The sequence below is a fragment of the Camelus ferus genome, chromosome 16 (genome assembly GCF_009834535.1).
Source record: "Camelus ferus isolate YT-003-E chromosome 16, BCGSAC_Cfer_1.0, whole genome shotgun sequence".
Taxonomy (NCBI): Eukaryota; Metazoa; Chordata; class Mammalia; order Artiodactyla; family Camelidae; genus Camelus; species Camelus ferus.
Genome location: NC_045711.1, coordinates 7,389,752 through 7,406,604, shown reverse-complemented (window position 1 = coordinate 7,406,604; position 16,853 = coordinate 7,389,752). Strand labels below are relative to the sequence as shown.

Genomic DNA, 16,853 nt, shown 5'->3' with positions numbered 1-16,853 from the left:
TTAACCCCCAAGCTATCCTCCAGTTGTATCAACTTTCTCTCATATAATCAGACACATAAGTATTGTTTCAAGTGTATCTTCTTAAAGAAACCTCTCTGACCTACTCCAACCTAGACTGATCACTGGCTACCTCTGTATTTGGTACACAGCTGTCACCTAGGATCTCCGTTCACCACCATATCAAGGACTCTTTTTGCCACTTTCTTATATTAAATTTCTTCGTTTTTGCACACTGTCTTCCTCTTTCTTGGGCTCTTTTGTCATTGGTGGAGCCTTTCCTCTAGCAGCTTCCTGAGTGGATAAGTAGATGCTAATTTTCGGATACACTGTGTCTAAAGATGTAGTTATTCTATTTAACATTTAAGGATTTGGAGAAGTATAGAAATCTCAACTGAAATAATTTTACTTCGTATTTTGAAGGTGTTGCTTCATTGCCCTCCAACTTTCAGTGCTGAGAAGTTTGATACCATTCTGATTCCAGACGTTTCATATGAAATCTACTCTTTCCAACTATGGAAGGTTTTAAGTTTCTTTTTTAACTCCGTATTCTAAAATTTCGCTGTTATGTGTCTTCATGTAGCTCTATTTTTTTGTCTATTGTGTGGCACACTTGGCAAACCCTTTCAATATGGAAACTTTATACCCTTCAACTATGAGATATTTTCTTAAATTATTTAATTAGTTCTTCTCCAACTTTTCCTCTGCTCTCTCCTATGAGAACTCAGATACTGAACCTCAGAGACAAGCCCTTTAGGGTGTTTTTTTTTTCTCTTCTCCTACTTTTCATCCTATGTTCTTTTGTTCCACTTTCTTGGAAATTTCCCCAAATTTATTTTCTATTTGGCTTTTCAGACTTTGATAGCTATTTTTAATTTCCAGTGCTCTCTATTGTTCACTAACAGACCTAATCCTTTCTACAAGGATGCAGTGTCTTTGCTTCTCTCTCAGGCTATTGGCAGACTCTGATTCACTTTATGTTTTTTCTCAGCACAGGCACCCCTCTAAATTGCTCTTTTGTTTCTTGTTTTTGGCCTTTGTTTTTTCGGTCACATGCTTTTCACAACTGCCTGATGATTCCTGGATGTTTGCTCAGAGTCAGCTCAATAGTTGTTGGGAAGCTTGGAGTGTGGACAGGACTCTTTATTCACAAACCTCACTGTAAGGTGATCTGGCATGGCCTTATCTTCAGGAAAGCAAGAAAGCCAACGTCAGAATCTTCACAGGTGTATTCTTAGGCTAGTCAGAGTCTCCAGAGAAGTTTCTTTCAGTGTCCTACCTGGAGGGTTTGAGTACCAGGGTTCCAAGAGTCCAGTGGGAAAATACTCTGTATGTAAGCTTTCATTTAACCCACCTGTTCTGAGCACATACAACTCCTTCCCTCCATTTTTAACCATACACCATGTCTTCCACTCTAACGACCTCCGTTTTGGTGCTTTCCAGAGAATAAGCCACTGCTTTTCTTCTAGAGTGGGGAAGGGGTATTGTCTACCCATGCAGAATAGGAGAGAATATCTAGAAATCTGACTAGTTTTAAAAAGATTTCAACAAATCCCCCTGATTTTAGCTCTACATTCACCACCCACTTCCAGCATTATATGGTGCCCATGGGGAGAGTTAGGTTACTTCTCAGCTTCTCCACTGTTAGCTTAGGGGTCATCTTTTTCAAATCTGCTAAATCCATCTGTCCATCTGCTTTCCAGCTACTAAAAATTCACTTGCTTTTGTCTACTTTCCTATTTCTGTCTTTATAAATTTATGTCACTTTCTCTCTTTACTCTGCTTTTAGTAAAATTTTGGTATATGATGAATATGTTCAATATGCTGCCTTTAATCAGAAGTCCTAGCAGCATTATTTTCAAGTAGGATATGACCAGCCAAATTTATGTTCAAGTTAGAAAAAAATGGTTTTGCTTTGTTCTGCTTGGAATAACCATTACCAGCACAAGCCTGAAGCTGACAGGAATGCTTGTGTCAGTCAACTCATTCCCAACTACTCCTGTAAGATAAGCCAAATTGGGCCTCAGCCATGGACCATCCACCCCAGGTTTCCATGCCTAACAGCAGTGATATGGACCATGTTCTCATCCCCAGTAACATGTCTGTTAGGAGTCTGGTGGTGACCCCAACAACCTCAGCTTCCCTTCATCAGTTACATTTAATATGAAAATTAAATCAGTGATCATTTAGTTCAGCTCTAGGGAGCACTGTCTGCAGAGACCATTACAGGAAGTCCACTACTTTTATCAGAGGGAGCTCCAGGTTGTAAATAAAAGAAATAGAAGCAATGGCTGATCTCCTCATCACTGTAATCACAGAGTCTTACACACAGCAGTGTCCTAATAAACATTTATTCATTGAGTGAGGTCTCAGTGTTTTGGGCTACTGGGTTTTTTTTTTAATCTTGGACAATCTACTTAATTTCTACGTCTCAGTTTCTTCTTCTGAACAATGAGGATGATAATCATACCTATGCCTGCAACTGTTTCTGTAAGCCAAATACATACACTGGAAAAAAAAACTGCACAAGAATACTACCAGTGGTTCTACTGAAGTGGCAGGATGATATGGGATGGATTTTGTTCTTTTATTCTATGCTCCAGACTTTCTGTAATGTGCCTGTATTAATTTTATAATGAAAAAAATTTAATGGAATATGTAGACTAGTAAGAGTTTTGCCAACATGGAGAAGTGAGTGAATATTAATGGCAATGGGGGAAAGTGGCAAAAGAGTTGATTCCATTTCTTTTTATCTTCCCTCATAATAAATCACTCACAAGGAGAATATAAACAAAACACCAAGTGGTTTCTCTTAGAGTTATAAATGTTACTCATCTCCCACATTTTTGAGAAGGTGTTCACTAACTCATTGCTGGCATCTCAAAATACAAAAACTTCTTGTAGGAATGAATGAGCTGAATCTCTGCATGAAACTGAGGATAAGTAACACTGAGGGGACAGGAAAGAGAAAGGCAATAAGGTGGGAAGAGAGTACTGAGAGTGTTGTTCTTCCAATGGAATTTACACTGTATTTTTTTTCTGTGTTCCAGAAACTTCAAAATTACAAACCACAGGCCGCAAGCAGTCAGTCTCAAGGAGCCTGAAACACCTATTCCATTCCTCAAACAAGTTTGTGAAGACCTTGAAACGGTGGGCCCTATGTATTTTTTCCAGGAAGTCTTAGCTTCTCAGGAATCCACTGGTTTTGGTTCTGAATGGCAATATGGTAGAAATTTCTTTCTTGTTATTAAAAGAATATAAAGTTCACTTTTCTCCTGAGAATCTGGACAAGATAGCAATTTCTCTGAATTCTAGCCAGTGAACTTATGATACTTAACAAGAACATGCTCATAGGTGTATTTTAAATTATCTTTTATCATGCCCCCAAATTTTTTTTTCCATGACTGAGGCTTGGTAGAGGAGATGATTTGAGGATAACTTTTATTTTGCCTTTTTTTTTAGGGGACTCTACATAGCTGTTATATTTTATTACAAAGACAATATGTTAGTCACCAATGAAGATCAAATACCAATTGTTGAAATAGATGACTCTCACACCAGTTCCATTACCCAAGATTTTCTGTGGTTCACGAAGGTATCCTGAATTCTAATTTCATTTTTCCCTACTTTGCACCAGTATTACTACACATAAATCTCTAACATTATTGAGGGGTTGAGGGGTCTCCAGTGATCAAAGTATTGGGGTTGGGAATAGATTATCTCAAAGGTCTCTTTCAGCCCTGATATGCCCTATGTTATAAAAAAATGCCGAACTAGTATCTACACCACATTTTCAAAGCAAAGAAGCTTGCATCCTGTCAGATTGTGTCTCCATTATTCTGAGTTATGGGATCATTTGGCAAACACTAAAATGTGGATCTGACTGTTTCATTAACATTCAGATCTTTTTCCAATTGGATAGAGATCAAAAAGTTGTTTTGCATGTATCTGAAAGTGAACTGGAGAACAAACATCGGGGGTCAGGTTTCCTTCTCCCTGCTTTGCTTTGATGCCACAACCTAAATCATGTGCTAGCTTGGACGATGATATGACCTCATGACTTCTTTTGCAGCTGTCTTGTATGTGGGAGGATATAAGGTGGTTGAGGCAAAGCGTACCTATCTCCATGTCCTCATCCACAGTACTGCAAACTCGGCAGAAGATGCTTGCAGCAACAGCCCAGCTACAGGTGAGGGGCAGGTGTTAACCCAGACCTCCAAAGAAATTTTAGAAAAACTTGTCAATTCAGTTACCAACTCTACTTGGAAAGGAAAAGGGTGGACTCCTTGTTCTTCTAGACCCTTAGACATAAGAGGTCTTCTTGCACAGTCTGAGCTGCACATCTGCTTTTGTAAGGAACCTGTGCTTTTTGGCAGTCTCCTGGAAGAGGAGCAGGGGTCTCTCCTAAAGAGTCTAGGAGTAAACAGGAAGTGCGGAGAAGTGAATTCTGGATTTGGTATTAATCAGTCAACTAATTTCTCCTTTCTGGGCCTCAGTTTCATCACTTGCAATATAAGGACCAGATCTCCTGAAAAGCTCTTGATGCTCTGGCATCCTGTGCATCTATGAGTGTGTGGAGATGGAGAAAGAGACCAGCAGGCATTTTGAGGAGTTTCTTGGCTTGATGTTTATGGTAAAGCAAAGGCATTTGCATACATATTTGATACTTAAAAAAGCAAAACAAAACAAACAAACAAAAAAACTTCTTAAAAGCTTACCTTTAATTCTGAATTTATTTATCCTTCTATACTACTAACCCAATCAAGATCAGGCCCCCAGGCCCTGCAAGAATCTTTGCAGGTTACAGAGCCCCTCCTAAAAATGACACTGAATTCTAACCAATCTCTTCTGGTTTTCCCTTCATTGTTTTCTCGTATTATCTGAACTTGTGGTTCTCAGCACAGAAAAACATCTGCTACATAGAATTGGGGTCTTTAAGACCTCACTGAGCCTTTATCAGTGATGTCTGTCAGTTACACCAACCCCAGAAAAAAACTTAACAGGAATCTACACAAGCTGTGTTTGGCCAGGCCATACCAGCCAAAATGTAAAAATAGGGTCATCATAATAAAAAAAATTCCTACACTTCCAACCCCCATCTGCAATTATAGGAATTTCATTTCTTAACCCACGTGATTAATAATTTGATTCTCTGTTAATAATAATTTTTATTTTCTTGCTGTTATAATTAATTCTGAAAGGTAATTCTTAAGCCTCTTGTGCTACACTCCATTGTACAGGCGGTTTAACTACCTCATGTCCTCAGTGAGATTAAAAAAAACAAAAAAACAAAAAACAGTGCTCTCCATCGACACTTTTTTTTTTTTTAGTTAATTCAGAACTTTTGCTTTGTCCTCAATCCCACAAATCCATCTGCCTTCTTAACACTGAAAAAAATAGTGAATTCTGCTTTACAAAGAATATTAAGTCCATTGTTAAATTACTCAGTCTTGATTACAGAATTTTTTCCTTCAACTCAAGAAGTTCCTGAAGCTAGGCCACAATAGCTGTGCTGAATTCAAAGTGCCCCATCCTTTCATCATTGACCAGCTTGAGTTGGACCAAGTCATTGTGCCTCACACAGCTCTTTCTTTAGGATAAAGCTCATTTCCAGTAGGCTCCTTGGTCCTTTACCAAAGTTCTTTCCCAGGAGTCCAGTGGACCCTCCCATTAGCTCATCACACAGCCCAGACATGCTGTGGATAGGCGGAGGATAACTTGGTTTTATGTTAATTTCATGACTACAGTCCTCACATGTAATGTTTGCCTAGTGATCATATTCCACTTTTCTACTAAATTCACTTCCCCATATTACAGGCCAACTATTTAAAGCCTTATCCATTCTACCACATCCCTTCCCCCACATCTCCATCAGCTGATGACTTTACTGCATAATTCATTAATAAATGGGAACTAATTCTTCTTCCAACACCAAATTGAAAAGCATCCTTGCACTGACCCTACTTTCTCTTCCTTCCCTCCTATTCCAACAGATCTCACTCCACCTACCAACGGCGCAACCCTCCACATGCACTTTGGATCTCAGTTTTTCACTCCCTCCTTCAGCTACCAATCTCTCTTCTCGTCCTTAGACCCAAACTTCTTGAAAGAGTGGCCAGCATTCTTCTCCATTTACTTCCTCCCTTCCCAGTTAGTTCTAAGCCCTCTCCTTGACTTCTGCTACCACCATGCCTACCACACTCTCTCAGGCCACGAGTAATCAGAGGCAGATGATGCCCATAAAGCCTGTGCTTCAGGGCCCCTCTCCTGCATGATCCCTGTGAGTGTCGGGGTTGTAAAGTGCTTAGGTGGAAAGAGGAAGTTGGGGTGCAATCAGGAAGCATTTCTGGTAACCCGCCTAAAGAAATCCCAGTGGGGGAAGGGGATCACAAATTCCAAATATTCCAGTATTGGGGGAAGATTTCCTTTCCCATCTAAATAAATATTCACTTTATACCTAATTTTCATATTTGTAATTTTATATTCTTTGTCTAAAACAGGGTCCCAAAATTGTATGGTACAGGCCCCTTCAAAACCTGGATCCATCCCTGCCAATGACTTCAGTTTCACTAAATCTAATGGACACTTTTAAATCTTCTTTGCAACTGACATCTCAGCAGTGTTTGATACACTTGGTCCCGCTCTCCTTTTTTAAACTGCCACATCCTTTGGCTTCCACATCTCCATACTTTCCAGATTTTTCCAGCTTCCTGGCCTGTCTTTCTCACTCTCATTTGCTAGCTGTTTCCTCTGCATAGAATCCTCTTCTACTTCTTTGCTTCACTAATTCCTGTATATCCTTCAGATCTCAGCTTAATTTTTATGCTTCCTCAGAGAGGCTTTCTCTGATCTCCTGATTAAGTGAATCACTCTCAGAGTACCTTGTATTCTTCATTCAGAATGGTGATCATAATCCCATTAGTTAACTATTTGTATCATTACTTGGTTAGTGACCAACTTGAACTGTGAGTCCCCAAGCTCAGGGAATGTATCTGTCTTGGTTACCACTACATCCCCCTATATGTGGCATGTGGCAGGGTCTCAGTAAGTACTGGCTGGATAAATAAATGTATTTATCAATCCAACCCCTGTGCCCCTAAGATCACACTTGAAGGTACTCTATCTCACCAAAGGGAAAAAGAATCACAGAAATGTACCTCATGCCATAACTCCCACCTGGATAGTTCTCCAGCCCTGCACAGTGACCAGTACCTTGTAGTACTCAATAAACAGCTACCCCTTACAGTGCACATCAAAGGCCGAGCACTGCCTCCTTAAGTAATAGGAGTCAGTTTAGTCTTTTGTTGTAGGACCTATCGCCCAAACTATTTGCTGATCTTTAGAATGAAAATATCTGCAAATAGTGAAGCAAAATATCTTTTGGGGAGGGGGGGCTCTAGGTTAAAGGGCACAGAAAAAAACTTTACAGAAGAGGAAGAAAAATAAATTTGTGGAAATTTATACTTAACATTTTAGGCCCCTTTACTAATCTAACATTTCTTACAATGTTCTGAGGAGAGTAAAATGGCATTCTTAAATAGCCTGACTGGCATCAGCCTTACATAAATCCTACGATTCCACCTGCAGTGTATCTCACTTTACTCTCCTCCCCTTTCCAGCATCACTCCCACTGCCTCATGTCAAAAGCCTCCAAAGTTATCCTCTTTCTTCCAGTCTTAATATCCTCCCAATCCATTCTCCACACTTCTGCCAGAGAAGCCAATAAAAGGTTCTGACCCTGTCACTCCCTGACTCATACTCTTTACAAGAGTGGCCCAGACATTTCATCATGGCACACAAAGGTCTTCACTGCCATCTTTCTCCCCCTCCTGTTTCCGTATCACCCTGCCGTACCTTCATCACAGAGCACATGAACCACTGTGCATCCTGTGCCTTATTTCCAGTATCTATCTGCTCTATAATCAGGTCTTTTAATGCATGACAATAAATAACAGTCGTGAAACAACAGCTTTCATTTATTTAACAGAACAGGTGCCAGACACTGTGCTAAGTGCTTTACAAACTGTATCTCATTTTTTCTTCATCACACCCTAATGAGAAAGTACTATTATTGATATCCATTTAACAGAGAATAAAACTGAAGCCTAGCACGTTAAATAACTTGCCCAAGGTCGCACAAATAGGAAGTAGCAAAGTCTGGATTCAAACCCTGATCTATGTAACTCCAAAGCCTGTATTCTTTCTAATATTTCATCATCTTATTCTGTGTTCATTTATAAAAAGCAGAAAAATTTTAAATGGAAGAAATTATCTACATTATAGTTAAAAAAGAAAAAGTAGAACTCTATTCTGAATCATTTGGAACCTATTTAAGAGAAGTGGTCTTAAATTTTACTTGAAAGAAGGTAAAGTACGAATTAACTGATTGATTACTATTACCTAGGCAGGAAGAGAGACAAGTACATGCCAGCAGTTGGATGTAAAAAAAAAAAAAATTAGAAAGACTTTAAGTGACCAAGACCCCACATTGTTTTTCCTACCCTTAGGGAAATGGCAGAGACCCCAAGAGGCAGAAGTGTACATTCCTCTTACATTGAGAGATGTCCGAACTACTTATCCTCAAAACACAATAATAATCTGACACTGTAGACTGGGTTACAGTAAACTTCCCTCCTCCACAGCTTTTAGGAATGAGTGTTAGTGAGTTAAAGCCAGATAACAATTTATGAATGCTATGTCTTTCTCCTTTTTCAAGGGGGAAAAAAGATTTCCCCAAAATTTTATTTTTCCAGGACTTAATATCTCTACTTCCTTTAGCTTCATGTCACCCCAAACTGAATACAGGTCTCTAAATATTATGCATCTGTCCAAGGCTTATTGACAGCCTGTGATTTGTTGTGGTTATAACCTAGATACATTTTTGTAAGCCATCAGGTGGCTTTTATTTCTCTTTACCCTGTAGAATCCACAAGGTTCCCACATCTCCTAACCCTGACTGCACAGCATGACAGGTATCAGCATGGCCTGTTTTTCTTTTAGGCTCTAAAGAACTCCAATTTTGCCCCCTTAGAACACAGTCACAATTTGTTTTCAGAAGGATATTCTTCTTTTAAATTGGGCTCTCCCCAGAGCTAGTTATCCAACTCAGTTTGTTGTCAATAAAGAATTTCAGGAATACTTATAGACATTTCTTGTTTAGCCCATTAGTCAAAATATCCAAAGCTGACAGTGAACCACTGATAATAACTCTGCTTAAATGAAATGACTACCTCATTCAATATCCACCCACCAGCTTTGGTCCAAAGTAAATCACATCTTTCTGTGTCCTAATGAAAACACGGTAATTCAGTCAGCAAAAATTTCTTGAGCTACTACTATGTGCTAGGCACTGTGCAAGGAACCTAGAAAAATAGAGATGAAAAAGCCATGATCTCATGACATGTACATCAATACACAGGAAAGTCAGAGTCATGCTAAGATACAACTTTGTACAGGAAGCTGTAGGGGACAAAAAAGCAGATGGTAAATTCTACCTATGAGAGTTGGGAAAGTCTTCCCAGGGAAGAGGAAACCTGGGCTGAGTTTTGAAAATGAGTTAAGTATAAACAAGGGTCAGGTTCCAATTAGAGCAATAAAGAAAGCCCATACCCTACCTACTTGTATTAAGCTTGAGAGTTTACAAAACACTTTCTCATACATTGCTTGGCTTAGTTCCCCAAATACTCTATAAGGTAAGGATTAGCATGAGGGATGTCTGAGCCATTAAGGACCCTTAATTTTAGATAATGAAACTCAAGACCTAAGAGACTAAATCATTTTTCAGAAGTCTATGTGTTAATGAACAGCCCTGAAACTCAACACCAGGACAACTAAAGGCTTAACAGCAGTGGAATGCTGAAGCCAACTTGTACTGGCTTAGCAGAGCCAATGAATGCTCCAAAATTTTCAAAGCCTGTTGTCAAATCTTTCGTAGGTCTGGTAGCTCAAAATAGGCTATTGTGGGAGCATTTACACCACAGAAATTGGCATATGCTATATATCAGGCCCCTGTCTTTCTTTTCTTTCCTTCCTTCTTTCCTTCCTTCTTTCCTTCCTTCTTTCCTTCCTTCCTTCTTTCCTTCCTTCCTTCCTTCCTTTCTTTTTGATGTCCAGTTTACCAGCTTGGCTTTGTTGATTGGCTAATAACACTCTGCATAAATCTGTATTACTACATACAGCTAAACGCCTTACCCAATTACTTCTCTATGATTTATAAGTTAATTATTGGGAAAAAATAATCTGACTGATTAGGTCATTTTTAAAAATCGTAATCCTGCCAAATGACTTTTTATATGTCATAATTATTTATGAGATACCTCACTTATGTGTCCTGTCCTAGTAAATTAAAAAAAAAAATTAAAACACAGTCCTTACCTATAAGGGAACATTCTGGTTCCCATATCCAGATGTGAATACTGACCAGCTGGTTCATTCATCTTTAGGTCATCCGTGTTACTTTCACAAATTCCAGTTCTACTTCTGCTCTTCTGCTAACAGGTTATCTCATCAGCATTTATGTGAGCTCACAAAAATATCAACTAGGAGTTCTGAGATAGTTTGTAATTTTAAAAAACCACAGATATTCAAAGTAAAAGGGTATTTTATCCCATTCATCCAGTGCGCTAGGTTAGAAATCTTCAAATCCTGCATATTTGTAAAACTGTTTATTTTAATAACATCTACCTGGGCCCCTCCACATTTAATGTGGCACCCTTTCCTTCCTACCTTTCTAAAAGTATTGTCTACCTCATTGGCCTAGCTCACAAACAATTTTAACAAAATTTTAAATTAACAGAACTCTCTGAAATGCAGATAAGTCAAACCAGGCCAATCTCCCAATTAAAGTATCTTGAAGGGAATGTGCAGTCATTTGGGGACCTGTACAATGTGCTACATTGTCAATTCACTTCTTCATTTTAAACAACCCCACTTCATACCAGCTTACTGTAGATCTCTTGAAAACTCCACAAGTAGCATACCTGAAATATCAGGCATTTTTCTTTAAAACATCTGGGATTCTCTTCAAGTGCTGGTAACTGAGGTTTATGTGCTAGTGTGTCTATGTGGGTAAGAGATATTTACAGATATTGAATTTGCTTAAAAAAACATAATTTTTGTGCCTCTTGCTATAATCTTTGCAGGCTTATGGTGAAGACTTTTTCTTTGAGCTTCTGTTAAGTACATTTCTATGATGCCACATATTCTAAGCCTGCTTTAAAAAAAAAAAAAAGGCTTCTCAGAAACATCAGATAATTATTCAGTGTCTTTTGTTGCAGCTGTGTTGCTTTGTCTGCACATCATCTAAGCTACCAGAAATCTATTTGTTTCTAGAATTTACTTGGAACCCACAACTTGGGAAGAGTTTACTATGAGCCCATTAAAGACCGGCATGGAAACATCCTCATAGTCACCATCAGAGAGGTGGAGATGCTCTACTCATTTTTTAATGGCAAATGGACGCAGATCTCAAAGCTGCAAAGCCAGAGGAAGTCTCTCTCAACACCTGAGGAGCCAACAGCCTTAGACATTTTACTGATTACCATCCAGGTATGCAGTACTTTCCATTTCCTAATATATTTAAAGTTCCAAACACATTTATTGTGGCTCTAGTGAAATATAACAAGAGCCACTTACATACGTAGAGATGGAATGAAGAGGTCCAGAGATGTGGCATTGTTTGTATGCCACACATAGGAAAGATTCATAAGCTTATTTTCACTTAACACTCTCCAGAGCTGGAATTTTTCAAGCAATACAAATAGTGGGCACACTGAAAATGCCCCTGACCAATGAACCAATGAGAAACATTGAGATAAATGTTTGAGTGTGGGTCCACAGGTAGTGTAATTAAAACATTAAACCAATCCCTGAATGAACTGTCACAACAGTACATTTTTAGACTATATATATGTGTATATGTGTTTGTGTGTGTGTGTGTGTGTGTGTGTGTGTAAAACACTTGGAACAAAAACACTCACACATATTTACTCTTGCTTGTTCCGTATAATACTTCCTTAGGATGGACAGGCATGATTAAATCCATTTTAGGAATGAAATAACTGAGGCTCAAAGAGCTTATGTGACATATGGCCACACACAGATGCAGATTTGGTGAGGTTAATGACGGTTCAACATCACTCAGCTCCTCACTTCAACAAGCCCCTTCCAAAACCCTACCATTCACAATTTTGTATTCTAAGGAAACCACCAAAAACTGTATTAGCTTCAGGCCCCACCAAACTTGGATTTGCCCTTAGACACACAGCTGGAAAATGGCAGAGCTGAACCTGAACTCAGAACTTCTGAGTGGAAGCAGGCTTCCTCTACTGTATTACATCATATTCGGGCAGGGCAGGAGTAAGGGTTTTAATGAGTGAGGGAGGAGAGATGAAATAAAAAACGAAAGACTGATCTGAGAACCAAACTGCTACCAAAATTCAAAATTCAGACATCTGAGATCCAAGCTCTTTACCTGGATGGCAGAGCTGGGATACAAACCTACCTCTTGTGCTCCTGAGTCCAGCACGCTATCCAGGACACCACACCGTCTCACATATTCTTGTGTGAACATGGGCTCAAGCTGTTTCTTTTTCCTTCTTTTAAACCCAGTAATGCGGGGTGAATTCTACAGAACTCTCCCGTTAGGCTTGGGCAAAGCGAGCAGAAACAGTTACCTCGAGGCCGACACAACCAATTGCGTATATCCACAAGACAGTCAATCCGGAGTAATGGGAAAGGGCCCAATCTTACAGGAAAAAGCCAAACCTGAGCCTTGGCCCAGCAGCCCCTCATGATCACCCTAGACAGCTAGGCCACCAGCCTGCTGACTTAACTCTCATTCTCCACTGAGGGATGGCTAGTACAATAATCTCACCTTTCCAATACTTGCACTGACCCGGACCAGGGTAAAGTCCAGTGTAGCAAAAGTAAGCTAAGTAGTCAAAGCCAATACTTCTGAATTTGATTTCATGGAATTTGGGTTCATATGAAATTTAGAGAGGGTGTGAGGGTGTGTATGTGTCTGTGTGTGTGTGTGTGTGTGTGTGTGTGTGTGTGTGTGTGTGTGCGCACATGCATATGTAGGTGGGAGAAGGAACAGACACATTCGTGGCTCCCCTCTTCACCTTTTATAAGTAAGTGCTAAAAGAAACATTTAAAAAAATCATAATAAATTGAGCTTTTACAGGGTGACTAATACACTAATCCCCTATAGGGATAAACTGGGGTCTGGGCTACCTTTGCTCCTAGAAACAGAGCATAGGCCCCAGCATGATATAATACCTGGTTTCTCCTAGACTTATTACATTAAAAATGTGTTACAGGTGCAGAAAAATTCCAATCTGGCAAAAAGTTGTTAGAGAAGGAGACCAAAAATAGAGGCAAGATCAGGTTTCCACACAGATCCAAGTGGAAAATTTACCCCCCCTGACAGGCACATTCCTGCTTGATGTCATTCCCACCCACCCCCCACTTTCCTTTCTCCTCCTCCTACTTTTTCTCTCTCCCCTCCTTCCCACACAGGTCTTACACTAGAGAGGAAACGGGGGAATAAAACTACTAGGTCTGGTATTCAATCACTCCTAGACTTAAGATGTTAATTATGTCAGGCATTGGCCACAGCAACTCAACAGAGAGATAGGTCCTGGGGTTGACCAAGGCAGGCTGGGTAATTCCCACAATTCCAGGCCACAAACTATTCTTTTTGCTCAGGGTCAGTAGACTGATGTCACCAGGCCTTCTGATTGGAATCCTGAGCTTCTTTCTGCTACATCACACCACATTCTGATGCACCACTTTGGAATCAGGCTGACTGGGTATGATCCCTGACTCTACTTCTTCTAGTTATGTAACCAGAGCAAGTCACTTAATTTATCACCTCCTGTATTCTCTCCTCTGCAAAAACCTACTTCATGGGGTTCTAATGACAATTAAGTGAGTCAAAACATATAAAGCATTAGAAGAGTAACACAAAGTGAGTGCTCGATAAATGCTAGTGATTTTTATTATTTCTCTACTCAGAAAAATCCAACCAATGCTAAGCTCTCCTCAGGGCACACCCAATCCATCTCCTCCTCATCTCTACTCTCCCAGGGGACCCTAGGTACTAACTCAAGTCATCTTTCAAGGCATTTCACTACTTCCTCTACTGTTTCAAAAGAACTGAGGAAAAACTGTATAAAGACTATATGATCCACAATGGGGTTTTCAAAACAGACAAAATCTGAGCCCATAACTAATCTACTAATCTTCAGTGCCCCAGGGAACCTCCAGGGTCTAACTCTCTCAAATTTCTGAGCCTATCAAATCCCAGACCTTCATAACAGGCCTCTCTCATATACCTGGAAGGGAGAGAAAAGCCCTTCCCACACTTGCTTGGGAAAGAAAAGAAAGTTATTATGGACAAGCGGGAATCCCCCAAGCAAACTAACTGGCAGTAAGAGTACAGCTGATCCTTGAACAGCACAGCGGTTAGCTGACACAGCCCCCCAACAGTAGTAAATCCACATACGATCTCTGACTCCCCAAAAACTACTAACAGCCTACCGCTGACCAGAAGCCTGATGGATAACCTAGTCAGTCAATTAACACATCCTTTATATGTTATACAGGTATTATATACTGTATTCTTCCAATAAAGTAAGATAGAGAAAAGAAAATGTTATTAAGTAAATCATGAGAAAATACGTTTATAGTACTGTACTGTATTTATCAACACCATAAGTATACACCATCTCCTTACAAGACAAATGTTAGCACCTATATCAATATCATCTTATATAATACAAAACACTGTAGATGTTATACCTGTTACAAACACTAGAATCAAAAGTGAAAAGATAATGTGAAAAAGAGGTTCACATTTACTTACAAGTATAACAATTCATGCATTGATAATAAAGACCAGCAGTATGATTGCTTTTTGGTAGCCTAGTGTAATAGATACCATTGCTTCAGGGTAGACTAGTCTAGACACTAATGAATGAACAGTTATAAAGTTTTTATGGCATACAGTATTACAGTCACATTCATAATACAGTATTGGAAACATTGTTATTTTTTTAAAGAACCATTTAGCTGTGATGATAAGCTGATAGGAGAGAGGGGCATACTATATGGTAATGTAATTCTCTGAAAGCAAATTTAGGAAACAGTAAGAAAACTAACACATTATTAATTTTACATTAAATATTATTGGCCTTATGCCTACATGAAGATAGACCACCCATTTCAATACAAATTTTGCCCAATACAAGTGTGCATGACATTCCACAAATTTTGTATATTTACTGAAATCCATGTCTAAGCAGATCACACAGCAGAGACCTCGTGTCATTCAAGGGTCAACCGTATTTCCAACAGAATGGCCCCTCTCAGGTACTGGGTTACTCTGACCATAATCTCCAGAGGTTACTTCAATAACTGGAAGTATCACAGGTGACGTTTTCTCTGATGATGAATCTCTTACATTTGTATTACATTCTCTGTCACACATCTATAATATCACTTGATCCTCATGAAAACCCAGTGAGGCTGAGTGAGTAATTGGTGTCCAATTCATAAATGAAGCTATGGATTTCAAGGAAGGAACCCAACAAGGTCTTATCGGCCAAAAAAGCAGCACGTGGGACTAGGACACAAGCCTTCTGACTCTTAGCCTGGTGCCCTTCCCGTTCCACCATGCTGTTTTACACACTCCCCCCTTTCCTCTAGATCCTTTTTAAAAGTGTGACCCTGGAGAAGCTGCGGTGAAACTTGCCTTCTATCTACCTTCCATCCCTGCCTTCCTTCTCTTGTTCTCCTCAGGCATTTCTTGTCACCTACAGAGACCCCATGATGTAGTTTTTACACCTGAGCTGCCCAGGACCTATCTCTTCTGCCCTTTTCTGCTTTTTTCCAACACATTTCTGCTCTCTCTACCTCCAAGCAACATCTAACATGGGAAACAAAAACTACTGGAATCAGGAAGATATGGCAATGAGTCAGTTGGGCTGGATATAAGAAATAATTGGGTTAACACAAAATCTTGTTCACCAATGTTCATGACAGAATTATTCATAGTAGCCAAAGAGTGGAAACAACCTAAAGGTCCAACAACTGACGAAAGGATAAACAAAAGTGGTATATTCATATAGTAGAATATCATTCAGCCATAAAATGGATGAAGTACTGATCCATGCTCCAACAGGGATGAACTTTGGAAACATTATGCTAAGGGAGAAAAAGGCAGACACAAAATGGTACATAATGTATGATTCCATTTATACAAAATTTCCAGTACAGGCAAATCCATAGAGACAGAAAGTAGATGAGTGGTTCCAGGGGCAGGGAGAGGAGGGATTGGGGAATGACAGCTAATGAATGCAAGGTTTCTTTTTGGAGTGATGAAAATGATCTGGAATTAGATAGTGGTGATGGTTGTACAACTTTGTGACTATAGTAAAGATCACTATAGTGAATTTCACACTTTAAAATGGTGAATTTTATGGTATGTGAATTATATCTCAATTTTTAAAAAAAAAACAAAGAAATAAGTAGAAGTAATAGACAGTTACAGTTATCTGGAGAGCCCTTGTCTCATCTAAAGAACAGTCCTATTCAGCCTCAACTAATTGCAGTAGAAGACAGTGGTCCCAAAGTTGAAATATTTTCCAATTTTTAAAGAGAAGTTGAAAACTTAAGAGTTTTAGATAAAATCACTTTTTATTTTTAAAAGATAGAAAATAATTCATAAAACTTATATTCTTTGCAGTCCATGTAATCTTGGGCCACCGGCCACCATGTTATGACCTCTGGGTAATTCAGCTTCCATACCCTATCCAAAAAAATAAAAGCCCTATAGTTATTCGAAAAGCAAC

The 16,853-nt window shown here is 39.3% G+C and overlaps 1 protein-coding gene and 1 long non-coding RNA gene across 3 annotated transcripts in view; one reads left to right on the top strand and one right to left on the bottom strand.

The window, feature by feature from the left end:
- The window catches only part of LOC116669280, an 85,674-nt gene that overhangs the window by 21,135 nt on the left and 47,686 nt on the right, over positions 1-16,853 (bottom strand). The window lies entirely within an intron of this gene.
- ANKFN1 (ankyrin repeat and fibronectin type III domain containing 1) overlaps positions 1-16,853 on the top strand; it is a 289,687-nt gene that overhangs the window by 232,249 nt on the left and 40,585 nt on the right. Inside the window, exons 11-14 of the mRNA XM_032498452.1 lie at positions 3,048-3,147; positions 3,460-3,592; positions 4,070-4,186; positions 11,329-11,544. Coding sequence (XP_032354343.1) covers positions 3,048-3,147; positions 3,460-3,592; positions 4,070-4,186; positions 11,329-11,544 — 566 coding nt within the window. The remainder of the gene's footprint in view (positions 1-3,047; positions 3,148-3,459; positions 3,593-4,069; positions 4,187-11,328; positions 11,545-16,853) is intronic.